Raw genomic sequence first — 21511 nt, 5'->3', positions numbered from 1 at the left:
CACATTCAACGCACAAGGGTGAGATAGACAGGTAATAAACACACCTAGTCTAAAAGGAGTGGTGGTGGACTGAGGGCACGAAGTGTCATTGGCCCATAGCAATTCTGAATTTGAGTTGGACGTGTGCCACCAGAATCTTGATTAGGGCCAGTTTTGCTCCCTATAACTGATTCTTCATGGGTCCACTTTCTAAGCTCTTGATTTCATTCTCTTTTAACTCTTTATTTTTCCATAAGAAATGTTTGTGTTGGGCCCCTGGGTGGTTCAGTCTGTGAAGTATCTGCCTTTGGCTCAGGTCATGATCCCAGGGTCCTGGGATCGAGCCCCATATCAGGCTCCCTGGTCAATGGGGAGTCTGCTTCTCCCTCTGCTTCTCCCCCTGCTTGTCTCTCTCTAAAACAAATAAATAAAATCTAAAAAAAAAAAAAAAAAAAAAAAAAAAAAAAAAAAAAAAAGAAATGTCTGTTTGTAGCTTTCTTATCTGTCTCCTGCCCAAAGGAAGTTGACAACCCAAAGCTTCTTTTGTTTGCACTGTCTCTATGATTTTCAGCCCAAGATTACGTAATTCCTTTAAAAATGTTGTGGGGGGCATCCCCAGTGGCTCAGTAGTTTAGTGCCACCTTCATCCCGGGGTGTGATCCTGGGGACCTGGGATCGAGTCCCACGTTGGGCTCCCTGTATGGAGCCTGCTTCTCTCTCTGCCTGTGTCTCTGCCTCTCTCTCTCTCTGTGTCTCTCATGAATAAATAAAATAAAATCTTAAAAAAAATGTTGTGGGCTTTCTGTGTATCAACTTATAATTCATTTGATTAGACAAAAGCCACACTAGCTAACCTCCCAGAGACCAGCCCCTCCCTCCCTTAGATGGACAGCCAGGGAGCTCTTATCTGAAAGGCACACTTGTGGATTATTAGAAGCCAACTTGTTTATCCAAGATCGTGAGACTTGCCTTTAAATCTTTCCAAGTCTATACCTTTGACTTCGTTTTTACCTGGTGTCCTTCTCTATTGGTGAGGCCCTGCATTTGACTTTGCCCTGAGGCCATTTATCACTTTGAGAGCCATGCTGGCCATAAAGACTGTTCTGGGCCCTCTATACTTCTTCTGAAAAACCTGAGCTGTTCCTTCTTAGGTCATTTCTTTCTTCTCATATTTTATCATGGGTGTCAGAATAAGTAGGCCCTTTCAGCATTCTGTCTAAACATCTCCTTAGCTGGATCATGAGTTCATTAGGTACTCTTTCTATTTTCCTGTTACCATAGAATTCCCAGACATTCCACGACTACCTACTAGGGGTCACCCTTTCTTCAGCCTTCAGTAATAATTTCCTCGCTACCCTCTAAATTATTCCTGTGAACCTCTTTGAGGTGTTCCTAGCTTTCACTTATTGCCTGCTCCCAAAGCCAATGGCACCTGCTTCAGGTTTGTGTAACAGCATCATCCCTTCTTGCAAGGAACCAGCTCATATTAACTTACTAAGCTTTTCCTACCACTTCCTCTATCACTATGTGTAGTTTCCATTTGGCCTGCATCCCCAAGATACATCAATGAACAGTTCAATGAAATATTTTGTCATTTCATAGCAAGGGTCCCTGGCTTTCCAGCCTGGACTAATTGGGCTCTTGTATCTCTCTATCTTCCCTCCTCCACATAGCCAATTCTACATTTTATTCTTTTATTTGAGGACTGCACTTTCAGATGTAAAATTCTCTACCAGTTTGGAATGTATTCAGCTCTGAGTTGCAATAACCTGATGAATAAGTGACTTAAATTATCTTACATAACAAGTCTGGGGTGGGCAGTTCAGGGTTGGTTCAGGGGTGCAGAGATGCCACATGACACCAAGTGTCTTTTCAGTTTTTTTGCTCTGTAACCTATATATGCTTTCTGCCTCGTGCATGCTGTTTCATGATCACAAGATGGCTGCTGTACCTCCAGGTCTGTGTTCCAGTCTGGAAGATAGAGGAAGGGTAAGGTGCAAAACCTTTTCCTTAGACTTTGCCTTTTTATTATGCAAAAACTAGTCTCTCCAAGGATTTCCACTTGCATCTCTTTGATCTTAAGGATATATTATGGCTAGTCCTAGCTGCAACCAAGTATTTTCACCAGGGCATGTGAAAGAAAAAAATTGTTTTTTAAAGATTCTATCTATCTATCTATCTATCTATCTATCTATCTATCTATCTATCATCTATCATTTGATAAATAAAATGTGAGAGTGAGCACACATATGTGGGAGCAGAGGGTGGAACAGAGGTGGAGGGAGAGGGACAAGCTGACTCTGTGCTCAGCACAGAGCTCAATGCAGGGCTTTGCGATCTGGTCTCAGGACTTTGCGATCACAACCTGAGCCAAGACCAAGAGTTGGCCACTCAACCAACTAGCCATCCAGGTGCCCCCAAAATGGGTTTTAATAATAAGGAGAGACAAGAATGGACAGTGGACAAGAAATCGACAATATTTTCCTGAACTGTCTGGGAGCTGGGAGAGGCTGAATAAGGAACAGTGTTGGGACTTTACCCAGGTTTGTAAGAAAAGGCCTCACTTCTATGGGACATGGGATACGGAGCAGGGGTCTGGGCCTTCCTCCTTTTCCCCTGCCCCTGTCCTTTGGCTTTGTGATGCCTGGGTGACTCAGTGGTTGAGTGTCTGCCTTTGGCTCAGAGCATGATCCTAGAGTCCCAGGATCAAGTCCCACATTGGGCTCCCTGCATGGAGCCTGCTTCTTCTCCCTCTTCCTGTGTCTCTGCCTCTCTCTCTGTGTGTCTCTCATGAATAAATGAATAAAGATGGTATTTTAAAAAAATAAGTGAAGCTTAGGCTTTGTGGGAAGGGAAGGGGACCTGGGTAAGCAGAGTCCAGACGTTCTTGGACTCTTTTTTTTTTTTTTTCATTCTTGGACTCTTGATGAATCAAGGGGAAATACGGCTTATTTGCTGGTGGTCTGGATGCTCACAGTGGACCCTGGCTTTTGCTGGGGCTCAGTTCCCCATTCTTGGGCTGTTTTGTCTTGTGGAGACTGGCCTCAGCTGGCTGGGCACTGAATGGGGCTAATTTCTTTTCCTTATGCACATCTGAGAGACTTACAAACACTAGACTTAGCTAGCTGGTTGCAACAGTCTTCCTAGAAAATCTGTGCTGAGGCAGAGGGCAGAAGAGTCCAGAAATGGCAGGTTCAAAGGGGTTGGCCAGCTCTCTCCCTCCCTCCTCCTGGAGCCGCAGCTGGGAGGAGGGCCTGTTGTTCCCTTGGCTTTCGGCTCTTTGGGATCTACCTTTGGCAGCCTATTAACCCTTGCAGAAAAGATAGTGACGTCAAGTGTGGCTCTTGAGATGAAATGACTGAACTAGAGCTCCCCGTGCTCCTGTCTTCAGGTCACATGAGCTCTCCGATGACTCACCGCTCCCACCCGGCTTGGCCATCAAAAGAAGTGGTGTCCTAAGCTGTACAGGATCTCCTTGGCCTCCGTTCTTCCCAGCAAAGGCTCCCTGGCTGGAGCCCAGTAATCAAATATTCCCTGCTCACCTCTTCTTCAGGGGCTTAGATGATGAGGAAGAAGGTGGATCAGTCTGACAACACTTCATTGGCCCCACGGGGCTATGGCATTGGGGGTGCTCACCCTGCCCCTAGGCCCATGTCCTTTTGGAACAAGCATGTGAATGTCCAGATGCTCTAGGACACTTCATCTTATTTCTCCCTGAGGTGCAGAACCAGACACTGAGCTTCAGAGGGCAATGCAGTTTCCCAGGAACCTTTCAAAGACCATGTGGATATGGTGGGGGCAGCAGAGAGAGGGGAGGGAGAGAGGCAGGGGAAGGGAGGGCCAGTGCTAGGGGAAGTCCTCCCCGATAAGATTGTGTCTATTCCTACCGGCACACCCACAGGCCAAGGAGGGACCCTCACCTTCCAAATGTGCTGGACACTTGCACAGGGCAGCTCTGGGGAGAGCCCAAGTATAGAGAATCGAGGGTAGGTCGCCACCGGCAGTGGACAAGGAGGAGGGTGGCCACTGACTGGCCTGGGGTGTGTGCGTGAGGTACCTTAGGGACCATTGCAACTCTGCAGAAGAGAGTCCAGGCCAGCTGGTTGGAAAGGCAGGTGGATTCTCAACACTGCAAGGACCCAGGAAAGCAAGGGTTTGCAGCTTACCCGTGCTCTGTGTGGAGGCAGAAGTCTGCACCAAGTGGCCAATGACAAGGGCCTTGCACTCTCCTTCCACCTCCCCACTCTTGACACCTCCGTGGAGGGGTTTCAGTGGGCTGGAAGGCTGGAACGGAGAATGACATCAAGCCCCTTCACATGGGAGTCTTAGGGTAGGAATCTTCCAAACCCACTTTGGAGGGCCAGACAAGGCCAGGGTTAAGTTCCAGGTGGCAGGAGGGTGCTGGAGTCTGTGGCCGAATCCAGTGAAGGGATCTTTTCATGCCTGCCCTTGACCCCAAAGTCCCAGGTGAGCTCCTGCCTCTCCCTGTAGCAGGCAAACAAAGGTGGAGCATCCTTCCAGAAAGTGTGACTGACTGAGGATTGCAAAGGACCTCTGAGTACCAGGCTGCGGCTCTCCAGATCACCCTGTAGGGGATTAGCCTGCCACCACTGTCTTCCCCCTCGGCCCTGCTCTGTGGGTCTTGCTAGCATGGACTCCACCAGCCCACCATACGTTTATTTGTCCCATCTGTGTCATTTCCACAGAGCCCAGGACTGACCTGTCTTCCTTATGACTATGCTCACCAAGCCTTGGACAGGTGTCTTTAAATATCTACATGAGTAATGAGTGGCTCCTAGGCTTGCCACTTAGCTGTGTGACCTCACTTAACATTTATGCCCTTCCTATGCACTTCCTATGCACAGACACTATTTATCTGTGAACTTGTGTATCTGAACTCGTATATGGCCCACAGCAATCCTATGAAGTGTCACCATTATGATCCTTGGTAATGGACAGAAGACGGAAGTGAGGCCCAGAAGGCGGGCTGCCCTGTGGCAGGGAGGCGTCTGGCGGCAGAGCCCAGAAATCACAGGCCCCCACTTCTGTGCCCTCCTTCTTGTAACCTTGCCTATAAAACAGGGCTAATCACAGTTCTCCTTTCCCTACCTGCCCCTGCTGGCTCCCCTCACCCACAGGGGCAAAGTTTGGGTGCTGGGAAAGGCTGGGGTCCAGGCACTGTGGGCTCTCTGACTGCCTCCACCAGCAGGGCCTTCCACGGAGGCCTGGGTGTGACCTTGTCTTCCCTTCCTGCACACTCTGGCAGGTCTTGGGTTCTCTTGCTATGAAATGGGGAGGGTCTCTCAGGCTGGGGGTGGGAGAGAGGGAATAGAGTCAATGATACGGAGGGGTTTCCACTTTAGGTAATACAGTGGTCTGTGCCCACTGCATCTAAAAAACAATAAAAAATGCTGGACAGGATTTAAAAAAATGTGTTTCCAGCAATGAGGAGCTCACGGGGCAGTAAGGAATGAGGAGACCAAAATCTAAGAGAAAGCCAACTCTGAGAGGTGAGCCGGCACCGGGGGCCCTCATGTCCCGAGAGCATTGGCCAAGCTGAGCCAAAACCACCTTTGGCTTTCATAGTGTGTGGAATGAGGAAGACAGATGCTGAAGCCAGGGCTCATTGAGGAGGGCAGACGAAGGGCAGCCCCCATCATGTCGGGACCCCAAAGGGCTACCTACGTACCCCTGCTAGCAGCCTGAAGGATCCCAGCCCCATCACATCAAGTCTCAAGAAAGGGAGGACAGGACATACCTCGGGACCCTGTGCATAGGGTCTGTAGCCCCTCACAGCTCTTAGGGCAGTTGTGGATGGGGAGCAGTCAGCCTGAATATGGAAAGGCCTCAGAGCAGCCACCTCCTCCTATTCCTCCAACACCCTGCAGGTGGTCCTCAGGAGACAGAGCAGCCCCTGCCTGAAGCCACTGAGGACCATCGATCTCGTCAGGCAGGGAGGTTATGTCAGGCCTCAGTTTCTCACCCGCAGATGAGGAGCAAAGCAGATGCTCCCCAAGATCCCCTCTGGCACAGGGGTCTTCTGAGGAGGCTATGTGTGCCTGTACTTGGCACCCCTCTAGAGTTAGGAGGTAGTGGTGGATGTGACAGATTGGCCTGTCTCCTCCAAGTGCTCTGCCAGGGGATGGGGGCATGAGGGTGTGGTGGTGTCCGTGGCCCAGACTGGGCCTTTGATGTACTCACAGGTAGGTGGGCTGGCGGGGCCTGTAATAAGGGCCGCCAGGGCAAGAGGCAGGGGAGCCCCTAGGGGCATCCGCAGCTTGACCTGCTTGGGTCCCCATAATTGCTTCCTCCCCTCCTTGGGAGGGTACAAATAGAGATGCCCCGTCTCTAGCCTCCTACAGCTGAAACCAGCAGCAGTGGTGAGTGCCAGCTGCTGGGGTCCTACCCTGCAGTGGGTGTCAGGTAGTTCAGGGTCTGCGGATGGGAGCGGGGCTGGGAAGGGATATCAGGTATAGGGGGCTCAGGGGGCCTCTGTACGGTGAAGGGTTGCCCGGAGTTTGGGTTAGGGGTGTGCAGAGCTGAGGGCTGGTGGGGGCGGGGGCCTCGGTGGGGAGAGAGGATTCCTTCGGGTCTCTAGACACCCAGCTTCTGAAAAAGCAACCTGGTGCCAGCCAGGCCAGAGGAGCCCAGAAGGGCCACGGAGCACCTCTTAGGTTCTACATTCCTTGGGCTGTGGCCCTTTTCTATGCTAGGAACCCAGACACCCTGTTCCAATGCTGGCTGTCACAAGGACCCTACAGGCAGTTCTTTGCCCCTCACTCCTGCCCCTTGCCTGGCCAGCCTTCTACCCCACAGGTTCGCAAAGGGGAGGCAGGGACAGAGCCTTGGCCTTGGCTTCAGTGCTGCTGATTCCTGTCCCCTGGGTCATGGGGAGCAGCCTGCCTCCCCGGCTGCCTCGGTAGTTTCCGAGCAGGTGATGGGATTGGGGGAAGCAGGCATTTCCAGGAAAGGCTGCCCCTCCAACAGAACAGGGTATTCCTCTGCAGAGCTTGTAGCTCAAGACCCCCAGGGAAGTGGGAGACTGCTTCAGGTGGGGCAAATCCCCAAACTGGCTCTCTGCACACCACCTGGCTCAGGTCCCTGAGTCTGCCTGAGAGGTGAAACAAACCCCAGTTTACAGATAAGGCCCCTGACACCCAGTGTCAATGACTCATCTGAGGAGGCATGGCTACTTGGATGCAGAGTTCAGGGGAGGAGGGGTGGGTGAGGGTGGTGGTGATAAGCTGGTGGGGGTGCCTCTCAGTCCTCACCCCTCCCCGAGAATGTCCAGCTCCTCTGAGAGCTCGTGCTGTTTCCTACAGAAGGAGCTTGGGTCCTAAAGGTTGGATGACTGCATTTTATGGTGCTACAGAGTGGGACTGGGTGTCAGGGATGATCAGGGAATCCTCACGGGTCCCCAGTGTGGGGGTGTTGTTGGTGGGTGGGGCACACTCCCTGAGGAGTTCACAATGATGGTGGAGAAAGAAGACCTCTGTCCAGGAGAGTAACAATGGGGTAGTTGGGAAATGTCTTAGAAGAGGCTGGAGTGATCAGGGAAGGCCACTCAGAGGAGGTAGAGCGTGTGGGCCAGAAGCCTTGGGGAGACAAAGGTCTGGGAGTGGTCCCTGGGAGACACCTGGGCAAAGGCTCTCTGAGTCTCTGGCATGAGGCTCACATCCTTGTTCTCTGACAGTGAGGATGGCCAGGCCTCTGGAGCAGGCGGTGGCTGCCATCGTGTGCACCTTCCAGGAATATTCAGGCCGTTGCGGGGACAAGCACAAGCTCTGTCAGGCAGAGCTCAAGGAGCTGCTGCAGAAGGAGCTGCCTACCTGGACCCCGGTGAGCACCCAGGGATGCACTCTGAGCCGGTGGGGCGCAGGCGGAGCTGCGAGGAAGGGACACCAGGACGGGATCCCCGTGGGCGCCACTGCTGCTGCTTTGCAGGGCTGCTGGGAGGCTGGAGCGAGAGCACCGTGCAGAATTCCCAACACACAGTGGGCCCTGAGCAGCATACAGTGGGACCTGGGGAGGGCGCTCAGGGGGCACGGCCAGGGGCTGGCTGAGGTTGGCCTTGGAAGGGGTACGCGTGGGGTGGGGTGTGGGGGGGGGAGGGGTGGCCCACGAGGGAAGGGTGGGACGTGGCATGCTCACTCCTCACCCTGCCCCCCCACCTCCCCTGCACAGACGGAGCTTCGAGAGTGTGACTACAATAAATTCATGAGTGTGCTGGACGCCAACCAGGACTGCGAGGTGGACTTTGTGGAGTACATGCGCTCCCTCGCCTGCCTCTGCACCTACTGCCACGAGTATTTCAAGGGCTGCGCCCCCGACCCTCCCTGCTCCCAGTAGGCTCTGCTTCCCCCAGCCCCGTCCTGTACCCTCCGCATGGTTACCCTGGGTTGTTGGCCCTGTGCCCGTGAGGCCTGAGTCATGAGGGGACCTCCTCAGCATCATGGCTGTCATGGCTAGAGACAGAGCAGGCTGCTGCTGCCTCCCTACTGAGGCCGCGGTGGTGGGAGGCGGCCAGCGCTCAGAGCCTGTGTGCACACGGGAGACCACGACAGGGAAAGGCCCACTTAACTCCTAATAAAGAACTGGCGTCACTTGGTTTGGCTTCCTTCTTTTGAGAGGGTAGCCTGGGGTTTGGGGCAGTCTTCACTCCTCCCTGGGGAGCAGGAGGCTGAGGCCAAAGTCAGCCCAGCAACAACACTCGGTCTCCACCTCCTGCAGGAGGGCTGGGCTCAGTACCAGGAGAGTCTAGGGGCTTCGGGGTGTCTGTTTCTCTTTCTCTCTCTGGGGTCTCTGAAGAAGCGGTGGCCCTGGGCTGTGAAGGAAGTTGCGGGGGCAGCCAGAGGCTCCCTGGGGTGGGAGCTCAGTTCTCATGAGCTGTTCCTGTTCTGAGGAGGAGGGTGGGGTGTAGGGGTGGGGCGGGCTTGTTTGCCTGGCTGTGGGAGCCCAGAGAGCAGAACTAATAGGATTAGGGTGTCTGAGGTCTGACGAGGGGATTGCTCCTGGCCAGAGAGGGGTTGCCCTGCATCGGAGGGGAAGGGGACACCTTGGCCAGTGCCCATCGCTGGAGCCAGGGCCAGCCGAGTGCCTTAGGCTCTACTCCTGGTTCTCAGTCACCCTGAGTTCATACCCCACTCTGGGAAGGTGACCCCGATCCCTGATCCCTGCCTTCCCCCTTTTGCGCCATTTCTCCTCTAACTATCCACCCCAACCTGCATTCTTCATCCTAATACCACTCCAACTCTAGATACCCCCTCTTGAGATCCTCCCACTGCCCAGCCCTCTGGGTACCTGCCGTCCATCCCTGAGCCCCATGTCTGATTCCTGCTCCCTACTTCATTACCACCTCACCTGGACCTCTGTCCACTGACATGCCTGGGCTGGTCCTAGCATCACCTCTGGGTGTTGTTCTGTTCTTCCGACAGACCCCCAGCCCCTGCCCTGGGCCTCATCAGTGTGGCGGAGTGCTCTCTATGGAGGGGAAGGACAGTGAGATCAGTGCCACTGAGCCTGGGGTCTGTTCCTTAGTTCCTGGGCAGCTACATTTCCAGGGTAATTTCTTTCTTTTATTTCCCCAATATTCAATTTTTTTCATCTTATTTATTTTTTTAAGTAGGCTTCACACCCCACACGGGGCTTAAACTTACTAACTCCTCCAAGATCAAGAGTCACACACTCTACCCACTGAGTCAGCCAGGTGGTTTCCCGGGCCTCACTCAGCATGCCTGTGTCCTCTTTCCTTGCTGCCTGTGGGATGCTGTGCCCTGACCCCCATGGCCCTGAAGTCAGGTTGAGCTGTGCCCACCACATTGACACCCCTGCCCGTGCGGGCTCTCCCACTGTCCTGTGTGCCTGCCCTGGGCAGGAAGCTGCAGGCCCACGGGAGGACTGGCTCTCCCTCATCCCCAACCCCTGCTATGGGCAGGGCCTGGCCAGGGTATAAATAGGACAGAGCGCTGGGCTTCCCCCACTCTTCCTCTCTTCGCACCCTCTCTCCTCATCTCTTCTCCTTCTTGGTCTGGTGAGTCGAGTCTCCTGATTAGCACACACGGGGTGTTGGGCCCAGGCTGGGGTCAGGCTCTGGGCAGAGGAAGGAGTGGCTGGTGAGAGCCAGATGCACTAACTGGGTCCAGTGTGAGATCATGATGTGGAGGCCTTGGTGTGGGGTGGTGCATGTGTGTGTGCGTGCTCCTACATGCATGCATGTGAAAGAGATAAAACAACAACACAAGCAGTGTGCCTGTGGCTGGATCTGACTAGCTGGGTGGTCCTGAGATGCTGGGCTTTGCACGTGTATTGCTGTAGTGTGTGTTGGTGTGTGTGTGAGCCATGCGTGTGTGCATACTCGGGTATGGGATGCTAACTCAAGGCCACTGTAGCCTTTTGTCTGGTTGTGTCTTTGGAGCCTCTGCTCTGCACCAGCCGCCTGGAGCCTGCCTCCCCCCCAACCCCTGCTTCTGCCACCGCACCCTGCCCCTCCCTACTCTAGGGCTAGGCCACTGGTTTTTTCCGAAGCAGGCCCCTGGGCAGGCCTCCAGCAGCCCTGGGAGGGGGAGGATGGGGCAGGGTGGGGCTGCTGTGGTCGCCGGGAGTACTGGGGGGGCAGTCGGTGAGGCCCAGCCTGAGGGATGCTGCCTGACCCACACAGCCTGTGCAACGGTCCTGGTCAGTGTTGGAGGCCTGAAGCACACGCTTCTCAGCAGGGCTGAGCCCACCTTTCTGGGGTCCCCCTCTGGTGGGAGCAGAGTCTCACCCGGTGCTCCCTAAGGGATGGAAATGGGGTGGGGCATGCTGCATGCAGACCTGAAGTTGGGGCTGGGGGAGTTAAGGGTGTCTCTGGGCTTGTCCTCAGGTCCTGACAGCCACCATGACGTTCCCCCTGGAGAAGGCTCTGGATGTGATGGTGTCTACTTTCCACAAGTACTCTGGCAAGGAGGGTGACAAGTTCAAGCTCAACAGATCAGAGTTAAAGGAGCTGCTGATGCGGGAGCTGCCCAGCTTCTTGGGGGTGAGTGGCTCCTGCCTGAGAGTATGCCTCTGAGTGCCCCCTTCCCCACAGAGGAGGGGCTGGGGCCAGGGTGTGTGGGGGGGCAGGGTTTGCAGCCGGCATCTCACTGAGATGGGGAAGTCGGGCACAGAGCTTGCTGTGGAAACGCAGTTGGAAACACGGTGAGCACTCGCCACTCATTTCTTGGAGCCTGGCAAGAAGAGGGCCGGGACCCAATGGGTAAGGTGCAGGCCAGACGTGCCAGGCATTGCACAAGTTAACCGAAGAGGAAGAAAAGTTCAGACCTAAGTTACTCCCTCAGGTAGTGGAAGGGCAAAGCTGAGACCCACACACTGGGACGGTCTTCCGGTTGCCACCAGCCCAGCAATGAGCAAGGTTTGAGTCTCCGTGGACAAGAAGACACAGTTACGGAGACACCTGCCCACACCCCTGAGCACTCACGGCTCTCGTCTATATCAAACTTTATGCAGTTTATGTTATTCTCGGGACAACCCTGGGGGAAGGCACTGTGGTCCCTGGTCTAGCCGAGAGCAGAGTGCAGGTGCTCAGCCGAGAGCAGGGTTCCCAGGCAGGGCCCCCAGGGCAGGCCCAGGGAGACGCTGTGCCTCCCTGAGCTCCCACCTGCAGGTGGAAACCTGCTTTAGTCTTGGCTCCATCCCCAGAGCTTGCGGTCCTACCTGTAGCCTCTTCCCTGCAGAAAAGGACGGATGAAGCCGCCTTCCAAAAGCTGATGAGCAACTTGGACAGCAACAGAGACAACGAGGTTGACTTCCAGGAGTACTGTGTCTTCCTGTCCTGCGTCGCCATGATGTGCAATGAATTCTTCGAAGGCTTCCCTGATAAGCAGCCCCGGAAGAAGTAAAGGCCTCTGTGCGGGAGGGGTTGGGTCCACCAGCTGAGGTCTTACCTGTTGGCAGCAGGCACAGGACCTCACCCTGGCTCCCCAGATGTGTGCAAGTTGTAGACCATGTTTAATAAAGATTCTTGGAAGCTTTGAGGCTGATGGTCTGGGAGACTCTGGGTCTGGGTGGGGGCTCAGGCTGGTGGGGGCAGTTCTGTGGGGAGCAGACTGGTGAAGGTCAGGGAGTGGTGAGCAGAAGACTGTCCGCAGTGCGCCTGCTGGGGTCTGGAATGGGGTTTGGGTGCCTTGGGACAGGGGGCTGAATCAGTGCCTGGCTTCCAACCCAGGGATGGGTGAGTCCAGCCTGTCTATGGTGAGGTTCTGGAGGCCACACCGTTGAAGCCGCCCCAGGATATCACCCCTTTGACCTTTGTTCCTGCCCCAGAGATCCTGGGATGAGGGTTGTTAGCAGTTAGGGTCATGGTCCTCCAGAGAAGGACAAAGGACCTCAAAGGGATGAGTGGAGGATCGTGGTTGTGGTGAGAGCGAGGGAGGTGGTGGGAGGTGGCCATAACTTTGGAGCTGAAAATGGCCATAAATTTGGAGATGAAATTCCAGACACCGGATCTGATAAATGAAATTGACATTGTTCTTCCCCCAGAAAATATCAGGCATGATGTTGTGTCCCTTCTGGTCCCAGGCAGGTGATTGAGGTCAGCCGACCAGGCCAGGCTGGGGTGGGGTGGGGGCCTCCGAAGGTCATGTCTTCAGCAGGGGGCTTGGTCCCCTTGACCTTTCAAGCTCTCCTCCTTCCTTCTCATTCCATCCTGTTTTTCTCTCAAGTGTCAGAGCAGAGGGCAGGTGACTCAGATATTCCTGCAGATGTGACTTGCAGAGGCCTGGGGAGGATTTGGGTCCAGGAAGCAGCCGCCTCCTCCCCTTCTGTGGTCGGAGGGAGCCCTCCCCTGGGCCTGCAGCACTCTGCCTTGGAAAGTCCTGTTGCTGGGCAACCAGTCCCTGTTGCCTCTGCAGCCCTGCAGGGGCGGGGGTGTGGGGGGTGTGTGGGGGTGAGACACAGAGCACAGCGGGGCAGGGAGAGCCCAGACAGGCCAGGTGGGGCCATGGCACCACAGCAAACCCCAAGTTGGCTCTGTTCTCAGACCTGAACTGGTTGGTGGTAGAGCTATGTGTTTCCTGGGATTCAGGGGACTCGTCCTGACCCTGTCCCCTTCCTTCACACACCCTGAACCTGCTTCCAACCCACCCCCACCGCATCGCTTGGCCTCCCCATTCTGTGTGCCTTCCCCGGACCCTGATCCTAGGCTTTCATTCCAATTCTGACAAATCTTTCCCATGAAGACCACTGAGGCTGAGAGAAATCATTTATTTAAAAACTCTGCAAACACCATAGGCTCTATCCTCACTAATGACCTTGACAGTGCCCTTGGCAGGATACATCTTCCCTCATGGATTTCCATCTCCAGGTGAGCTTGCTTTGCTCTTGGTGTGGACAGTGGCCTCGGGCATGAGCACAGTCCCTATATTTGGCCCACACTCCTGGGTCGTGTTTCCAGAGCAGCTGGTTTCTTTTCCATCCCCTTGTCCCAACAGATTGAGTGCTGGTTTTTGGTTGGCCCCGAAGCTGTGTGTGGCACAATGAACTCTAGGTGTCCCTTCCCCTTGGGAAAGGAGGGAGGCAAGACTGGCAGAGGGGTTTTTCCTCAGCCCCATCCCAGGAGGCTCTGGCGGGGGGGGGGGGGGGCGGGGGGGGGGCTCCTCGGGTCCCCACCCGTTCTCATTGGCTCTTTCCCTGCCCTGGTTTCCTGGGGATTAGAGCAAGGAAACAAAGGCAGGGAGTGTGGAAGGGAGTGTGTTTCTGCTGTGTGCTCTGTCTGCTGGCTCCTTCCCAGGTGAGTCCTTCCTTCTCACCTCCTGGCTCCTCTCTGTGGTGGGGCAAGTGGGTGATGACAAGGCTTGGGGACCTCCACCAAGGAAGGCCAGGCATGATGAGTGGGCACTTGCTCAGAAAGGACGGCCAAGTGTGAAGCTGTGCTTCTCAGAATTTCTTGAGAAGGGGCTCTGTTGCAGATGTCCGGAAGCCCTTCCTTCCCTGTGATCCTGGCTGAGTCTCCTGGGGGAGGCTAAGCTGAGGTTTTGGGGTGCTGAGAGGTCACTGATGGATCCAGTTCAAGAATCACTAGGTGGGCTTCAGGCTGAGGGAGGGAACCAGCTGCTCTTTCCTCCTTGCTCTGACTCCACACAGATTAACCTGGAACCCCCATGTGTCGGAGGTATAGTCCCTTCCAAAGAGGGAGTGGTTTTTGAGTCTGAGTCTGCCTTCCATGGTGGATGGATATGGATTGGGTGGATGTGGCTGTGTTGATGGACGAGGAGGACCACATCCAACCCAATCTTTGGGTCCAATCTCAGATTCCGGAGATTTCCATGCGCCCAACCCACTTGGTGCCAGTCGTGTGTGCACTTCTCTGGGCCAGAGATGGAGACCAGCTGGACAAGTCCAGTAACCTCTCCCCTGTTTCCTGCTGAGACCATATCTCCCAGTTCCAACCCCAGCCCCCTCCAAGCCCTGGACTCTCTCTTTGCCTGGTCCTCCCCTTGTACAAGAGGACACACTCTGTCATCCAGTGATTCAGGCACCGGGGCAAAGGAGGGTGCTTAGGAAATGAGTGCCCATGCTCGGGGGGCCAGGGGCCCTTACCACCAGTTCATCTTTTGGGGAGGTCCTCTTGTCATCTGCACCTAGAGCCCTTTCCAGCATTTTTGGAGCATGCAGCTCCTTTGGGGCTGGCTGGTCTCAAGGCTCTAGCTGCTCCACATTTGCTTCAGGTCTTACTATACAACCTGTTCTGGGACATTTGAGTCCACTTGTTGGTAAGTTCTGTTTCAACCTGGGTTCTAGTTTCTGGTCCTTGAGAGAGAGCCTCAGGGCTGGGCTAGTGATGGGGAAAGCAGAAGGTCTGGCTTCCCGGGGAGGTAATCCTTCTCTCTCCCTTCACCCTCCAGAGGCACCCACTGATGGAGACTCCTCTTGAGAAGGCCCTGACCACTATGGTCAGCACTTTCCATAAATATTCTGGGAGAGAAGGCAGCAAACTGACCCTGAGCAGGAAGGAACTAAAGGAGCTGATCAAGAAGGAGTTGTGTCTTGGAGAGGTAGGTGACTGTCACCTGCAGCCGAAGACCTGAGTTCTCCCTGTGCACAGCATGGGGGAGGAGGAAAAAAGTGGAATTACATTCCACTGTCAGGGGCTCCCCTCCTGCGAGGGAGGAAGCCTCAGTTCTGCATCTGTAGAGACCCAGCCGAAAGGACCCACACCCATTCTCTGAGTGCTCTAGTCTCAGCCAGGAGAAGGGTGGCCAAAGGGAACCCCTGTGGTGAAGAAGGTGCCAATCTTGGGCCAACAGATGCAAGACCTCTGTGTGTGTGGGAGGAACTGGGTTTCACTGAGAAGGAGGGAGGGCAGTGTCAGAGGCTGAATTATAGCCTGTGTGAGGGGTTAGCGGTCAAGGAGCCCATCAGCCATGGGAGAGCCTGTGTGAGGAGCCATGGGGCGTGAGGCACCAGGGCACCCAGCTCGAGCAAGGGCTGGCACTGACATGGGAACAAAAAGGATCATTCTGCTGGAGTGGAACACAAGGTTGGAAGGAAACAGATTGCTTCTTGCCAGATGGAGAAGCTGGGAGGCGGCCGACGGAGGGGAGGGCCTATGAGGAAGTTATATTATTTTTATGGGTAAAAAAAAAAAAAAAAATAGAGGCTCAGAAACATTATCTAGCTTGTCTAAGGACACTCACCAAGTAAGAGGCTGAGTCCTTCCTTTTCCCCTGAAAATCCAGTCTTGAGGCCTCTCCAGTCACATGGTCAACCTTGGTGGCCTCCTCAGAGAGAGAGCCTTCCTTTGGGCACTGGAGCAGGTGTGGGTCTCACCAGGCCTGCCCTCTGGCTTGCCTGCCAGGCTCCCTGCATTCTGGAGTTAATGAGGGCGAGGGGAGGGGCCGCGGGTCCCCTAGGGGTTAATTATGGGGGACAGAGGCCCTGGGGTAGGCCTGAGTTTAACAGGAGCCCAGTCTGGGGGCAAGGACCACGGCACAGAGATGTTGTTTCCATCTCCATCTGTCCTGACGCCCGTCTCCTGTGGAAAAGTGGGAGCTGAGGGCAGTAAAGAGAGGAGGGCAGAACGTGTCTGTCTGTCTTCCTGTCCCACCCAAGGGCCCTGTCTCCATCCTCCTAGTGGAGCAGGACTGGGAGAGCAGGGGACAGACGGAGTGTGGCTGAGCCAGGGATTCATCTCCATATGGCTGTGCCCCCCAGAAAGGGAGGTGGCAGTGGCTGCTAGGCCCCAACATTGCTCTCCTGGAGTGTTGTCGGGGTCAGTTCTCAGCTACCCACTGTGGGGACAGAAGTCTGGATCATGCTCAGTGCCACATAGTCACCAAAGCATTTCTGTTAGACATTATATAAAATCCAGATGATTCTTTCTTTGGATGATGGGAAGTGCTGAGGAAAGGGGAGGGTGGACCAGCTTTCCTCTGGATATTTGCTCAGACTAAGAGTCAGGTCACCACATGGTGCCAGGCCTTGTGCTGGGTGTGGGCTGGGGACACTGTGGGGGTTGAGACGTTCAGTGTTGCTGACCTAGCCGAGGGTCACCCTGAGGCTATCCTCCCAGGGGTGGGTGGCACCGTGCACTGGGGGGCAGGGCTGAATGGGGTGGCTGACCTGTCCCTCTCCCTGTGCTCTTGAAGAAGATGAAAGAGAGCGGCATCGATGATCTGATGAGGACCTTGGACAAGAACAGTGACCAGGAGATCGACTTCAAGGAGTACACGGTGTTCCTGACCACACTGTGCATGGCCTACAACGACTTCTTCCTGGAGGAAGATAAATGACCAGGGCTCAGCCCCTTGCCCCTGGCCTCTTCAGCTGTCTCCCAGACACTCCCTGGCCCCTGGCCCTGCTCTCCCTTCTGGACGGACCCTGCTTCTGCCTTCCCTTCCAGCAGAAGAAATAAAGATTTTTCCATTCCTGGCTGGTTTTGCAGATGTCTTGGACACCTTGGCTGGGGGTGGGTCGGGCGAGGCAGGACTTCTCCCTGAGCTGAGTCTCCGGGCATTAGGGTCACCTACCTCCTGCCCTTCCCAGTGTGGATGCCAGCCGGCTTCCTGGGCTTAGTTCTGCCCTTCAGGGAGATGGGGAAGTTTGGGCAGGCTTTCACTTGCCTTTCAGAGAAAGCTAAGAGGAAGTGCTTTGAGGAGTACAGGTACTGGGGAGGGTCCTGAGGGTAGTGGTGGACAAGCCAGCCTGAGGCTACCCCATGCCAGCTTCCCCCAGCAAGCCCACCCCACCCCACCCCACCCCACCCCACCCCACCCCACCCCACCCCATCATCTGTGCTTTCTGTTGTCTCCACTCCCCGCTGTGAAAATCCTTTCACTGGAGAGCAGCTAAGTAAGGCCAGGGCTGGTCAGCAAGTGCTGCCCCGCAAGAGGCTTGCAGGTGGGATTCCAGGCTGGGCTGTGGGGGTGCGGGCGGCGCGGAGGAAGGGCTATGGGGGTGAGGGTGGGGTTGCAGGCGGGGACGGAGGGCTGTGGGGTGTGGGCAGGAACTTGCTTCTGTTGAGGGGTGGGTGCTGTAGATGCCCTTTGAATCATATCCTATAGACCTGGCTGCTCCCTCTCCTTCAGCTAGGGTTGACCCCGACACCCTCTGGGGACCCCCGCCCCCCGCCCCCCCGTGGGCTGTGGTGTTGGCCGGGACCTCGGTGTCACGGACCTGCAGCGGTCTCGCCTGCGATCCCCGCTCCACCCTGGGAACGCGGAACCCGGAACAGCCCCGAGCGGGAGGCGCGGAGGGCTGCCCCCCCCCCCCCCCCCCCGCCCCGGCCCGCCCCGGGGTGTGTCCTGTAGACGCGGGCGCCCTGCGGGCTTGGGTGGGGGCGCGGGAGGGGCCGGGGGCGGGGCTGGGGGGGACATCGGCGAGGGGGGGCAGGGCGGGGTTGGGGGCCTGGGGGCGGGAGGAGTGGGCTCCGGCCGCCTGCCCTCGCTCCCGGCCGCTAAAAGGCGCGCAGGCCACCGCCCGTCGGTCCCTGGACGCTCTCCCGGCCGAGCGGTGAGTCCCTGCGCGCCCAGCAGGCGCCCACCCCGGCCCCAGGGGCCCCGGGCTGCCGGGGCGTGTGCGGCTCCCCTCAGGCTCCCCAGCTGCTCCCGGGCCGCTCTCGCTGCCGTCCGGCTGGTTCCTTGGCCACCTCCCTCCTGCGGGCCTCCAGGAGCGCCTCTCCCTCCCCTCAAGCCCTGGGCTGACTCCTGATGGGGACCCCGGCGACACAGCTGTTGGGGAATGTGGGTGGGCGGGGAGGGGGGCCTCTGGCACTGAGCAGCCTCTGCACCCGCAGCTCCCAGCCCAGTGCCCAGCCATGGCGTGCCCCCTGGATCAGGCCATTGGCCTCCTCGTGGCCATCTTCCATAAGTACTCGGGCAAGGAAGGCGACAAGAACACTCTGAGCAAGAAGGAGCTGAAGGAGCTGATCCAGAAGGAGCTGACCATTGGCCCGGTGAGTTAAGTCTCCCCTAGGCCCTAGAAGCAGGGTGAGGAGAGGGAGAGGTGCCAGGTGCATCTGACTCACAGTTACTACGTTCTGGGGACCCAGCCCACATCGTTTACTGAGACCGTTGGTCACTTCCCGATACTCGATACTCTCAGCCTGGTACCTGCCCCCAGTGAGGAGCAGGTGTGGAGAACCAGCCCAAGGTGGACTCGCATCTTTGGTGACAGGGAGAGTGCAGAGCTACTTGCATGAGTGAGGGCTGCCTGGAGGAGGAGAGGAAGAGAACCTCAGGCTCTCCTCACATTGAGTCTGGATTTCCCATTCTGTCCCGTTAGAAGCTGCAGGATGCTGACATTGCAAAGCTGATGGACGACCTGGACCGAAACAAGGACCAGGTGGTGAACTTCCAGGAGTACGTCACCTTCCTGGGGGCCTTGGCTCTGATCTATAATGATGCCCTCAAGGGCTGAGCATACAGCAGGAAGGTGGAGACACCACCCTCCATCGGGCCTGCCTAATTCAGATCCAGTGCTGGGTAACTGTTCAATAAATACCTTTCTTTGGTCAAGTCTTCCTCTGTGTCCTGGTAGCCTAGTGATTTATGTCCTGCTCTGCTTGGTTGCTGCACCAGCCATCAGAGTTTGCTCACAGTCACCTCTGGGGGTGACTTGCAAGGCCCCACACTTGGGGCCACCCTGATGAGGCCACTGCTAGGTCATAAGATGCCTTTACATGGATTCGAAAAGAGTCCTACTCTGGGCGAAGGCTCACGTGGTTCCCAGGAAAGAGGTTTCTGGGATGGGAGTGGAGAAGGAAATGGTGCCTGAACCTGGCTCTGATGGGTCTAGATTGGGGCAGAGAAAGTCCGGGTGCTGTACTTTTGGGATGTTGGTGAGGTTGGCGAGGTCTGGAGCCAAGAAAGAATTCTTGAGATTTCTTTGGTGCAAAAAGGTGGTTTTGTTAATGCACAGTGACGGGACAGTGCAATTGATTATTGAGGTTGGGGGAAGTAAAGAGAAGTTCCAGAAGGATCTTTATCAGCTAAAGTAGATTCACAGGATCCTGGGGGCATTGTTTTTGTCCAGCTAAGGCTGTTTTTCCCTCTAGCAGGGCATTGAGACAGCCGGGAGCTTCCTAGAGGAAGGTTCTGCTCTGCTGGCCTCAAGGCACTGCAGATAACAAGGGTTTTTTACATTTCCTTCTGCCTGTTCCCCTGCGTGGCTAGCCGGGGCCCTGAACCCCTGAAGACGATCGAGTTGCCTGTTTGGCCCTAGCTGTGCCGCAGTGAAGCGCAGGCAGAGAGGCCGCATCTGGCAGGCCCAGAGCCTGGCTGGAGAGGCCACCCGGGACACTGGATGGCTGCGTCCATGGCAGCTGCCCACCACCCAGTTGAAGGGGGGGCCTACTGTCTCCGTATTCAGTGTGTAAGTGTTCTTTGCATTGGGGGTGGAGGTCTGACTAGCTGGCAGCTGCAGGGGGTGCTTGGGATGGGGGGGCAGGCTAGCCACGGCTTCTGGCCTCTGGATCAGTATTCAGTGAGCCCATCCCTGTAGCCTCAGAATGAATCACCCCAGTCATTTCATGGGAACCAAGCCTGGCTCTCAGCCCCTATCAGGGAGGATGACTAATTGAATTATTGTGTGAATCCATTGTTTGCATTTGTGGTTTCAGGGCATGGGGTGTGGGGGTAAACTGTATCTCAGGGCAATGGGGCATTTGTCACTGTTCTCTGCCCTCCAGGCCTAGTCGGAGCCAGACAAGTTCCTCTGTAAGTTCTGGGCACCTCGGAGGGAGACCACATCCTCCTTCCCCTCTTCCTCCCCCACTTCCTGGGGGCCCAACTTGGTGGAATTGTCGTCCTTCTGTACGGGCTACAATGAGTGAACAGGGGAGAAAGGGCAATGGGCTACGATGGGGAGAAAGGGCAACAAGTCCTCTAGTAACCCCTCCTGCCCCTCAGGGAGTCAGAATCACCAGCCAGGGACTCAGCCCCCACAGGCTGAAAAGCCTCATCTCAGCCTTGGCGGGGTCCTTCCAACTCCATCTGGAAAAGTACCCTCCCTGCCTGTGGGGGTGGCCCCTGGAGCATGGGGCGTTCACCCTCACCATCCTGTGGGCAGACAGCAGGGTGCTGGGGATACCGGTATGGGTTCTCTTGAACCCCAGGGGAGGAGCCTGGGGGATGGAAGCTGCCACAGCTCTGGTGCTCAGGGAGTTCCTCTCATGAAGAGGGAGACAGTATCTGGCCACCCAGGGGATGTCAGCGGCTCCAGCATCGATTCCTACATAAACAACTCAACTTTGTCTACGAGGCACCTGTGTGAGTGAGTCAGTGAAAGGAAGGCCGTTTGCAAAGTCAGAATTTGAACCTCTTCCCCTCTTTTAGGGGTGAAAAGACCTTGGTGCAAAGTGAGAGGGGGAGCTGTCTCAGCAGGTAAAGACCCCTCCCCAGGGAGGAGCTGCTCTGGCCAGGCTCAGCCCTGTGTTTCTGGGGCGCTCTGCTGGCTGGAGGACCAAGAGGCTGAAGTGAGACTACAAACATGCACAGTCCGCCTGCTGAATAAACAGGATTATTCTTTGGCTTCTGCTTCTCCACAGTAGTGGAGGGAATGGGAAAGAGGATTTAAAAATGAAAACAAACCCTGAATAAATAGCAAATCTTTTTGTTTGCTTTGGGAGTATGACAATTTTTAAAAGATTTTATTTTTCAATTATCCATACATACAATGTGGGTCTCAAACTCACGATCCCAAGACCGAGAGTCCTATGCTCTACTGACTGGGCCAGCTAGGCAGCCCAGGGTATGATTTTAAAGGTTTTGTTTTGGAGGTGATGGTGGTGGGAGGAAGCAACATTTCCAATGCTATCTGGTGGGTGCAGTCATGTTCTTAGGGGTAGTGGATGCATGAACTATTCATTTTTATTGTATTTGACTCTGATGTAAAGTTGAAGTGAACGCTTGGAGCTCACTCTGTGAAGCGGTCTGGGCTAACAGGAGGGGAGAGGTTCCTTTTTTTTTTTAATATTTTATTTATTTATTCATGAGAGGCACAGAGAGAGAGAGAGAGAGGCAGAGACACAGGTAGAGGGAGAAACAGGCTCCATGCA

General features: G+C 55.5%; 5 protein-coding genes across 8 annotated transcripts in view; all 5 read left to right on the top strand.

The window, feature by feature from the left end:
- Positions 1 to 6350: 6350 nt before the first annotated feature.
- S100A3 (S100 calcium binding protein A3) lies at positions 6351 to 8568 on the top strand. The gene is made up of 3 exons (XM_077899713.1): positions 6351 to 6359; positions 7673 to 7818; positions 8164 to 8568. Exons 2-3 carry the CDS (start codon positions 7678 to 7680, stop codon positions 8326 to 8328), a joined length of 306 nt encoding a protein of 101 aa, XP_077755839.1. The 5' UTR covers positions 6351 to 6359; positions 7673 to 7677; the 3' UTR covers positions 8329 to 8568.
- Positions 8569 to 9851: 1283 nt separating this feature from the next.
- On the top strand, positions 9852 to 11991 carry LOC144315737 (protein S100-A4). Of its 3 annotated transcripts, none has more exons than XM_077900714.1 (3): positions 9852 to 10009; positions 10841 to 10996; positions 11694 to 11991. In XM_077900714.1, exons 2-3 carry the CDS (start codon positions 10856 to 10858, stop codon positions 11856 to 11858), a joined length of 306 nt encoding a protein of 101 aa, XP_077756840.1. In that variant the 5' UTR covers positions 9852 to 10009; positions 10841 to 10855; the 3' UTR covers positions 11859 to 11991. The 3 variants fall into 3 exon arrangements, with proteins under 3 accessions (XP_077756840.1, XP_077756839.1, XP_077756841.1); XM_077900713.1 differs by lacking the exon at positions 9852 to 10009 and adding an exon at positions 10510 to 10653; XM_077900715.1 differs by lacking the exon at positions 9852 to 10009 and adding an exon at positions 10614 to 10723.
- Positions 11992 to 12949: 958 nt separating this feature from the next.
- On the top strand, positions 12950 to 16887 carry S100A5 (S100 calcium binding protein A5). Of its 2 annotated transcripts, none has more exons than XM_077900711.1 (3): positions 12950 to 13321; positions 14862 to 15011; positions 16605 to 16887. In XM_077900711.1, exons 1-3 carry the CDS (start codon positions 13304 to 13306, stop codon positions 16746 to 16748), a joined length of 312 nt encoding a protein of 103 aa, XP_077756837.1. In that variant the 5' UTR covers positions 12950 to 13303; the 3' UTR covers positions 16749 to 16887. The 2 variants fall into 2 exon arrangements, with proteins under 2 accessions (XP_077756837.1, XP_077756838.1); XM_077900712.1 differs by lacking the exon at positions 12950 to 13321 and adding an exon at positions 13592 to 13747.
- Positions 16888 to 17810: 923 nt separating this feature from the next.
- On the top strand, positions 17811 to 18976 carry S100A6 (S100 calcium binding protein A6). Its single transcript, XM_077900708.1, has 3 exons — positions 17811 to 17967; positions 18251 to 18409; positions 18739 to 18976. The coding sequence occupies exons 2-3, from the start codon at positions 18272 to 18274 to the stop codon at positions 18871 to 18873; spliced, it is 273 nt and encodes a 90-aa protein (XP_077756834.1). The 5' UTR covers positions 17811 to 17967; positions 18251 to 18271; the 3' UTR covers positions 18874 to 18976.
- Positions 18977 to 19117: 141 nt separating this feature from the next.
- LOC144315733 (protein S100-A15A-like) overlaps positions 19118 to 21511 on the top strand; it is a 34349-nt gene continuing 31955 nt past the window's right edge. The window contains exon 1 of the mRNA XM_077900704.1: positions 19118 to 19827. The gene's annotated coding sequence lies outside the window, so the exon portion shown is untranslated. The remainder of the gene's footprint in view (positions 19828 to 21511) is intronic.

Source organism: Canis aureus, chromosome 6 (genome assembly GCF_053574225.1).
Source record: "Canis aureus isolate CA01 chromosome 6, VMU_Caureus_v.1.0, whole genome shotgun sequence".
NCBI classification, from domain to species: Eukaryota; Metazoa; Chordata; class Mammalia; order Carnivora; family Canidae; genus Canis; species Canis aureus.
This window is presented reverse-complemented; position numbering and strand designations above follow the sequence as displayed.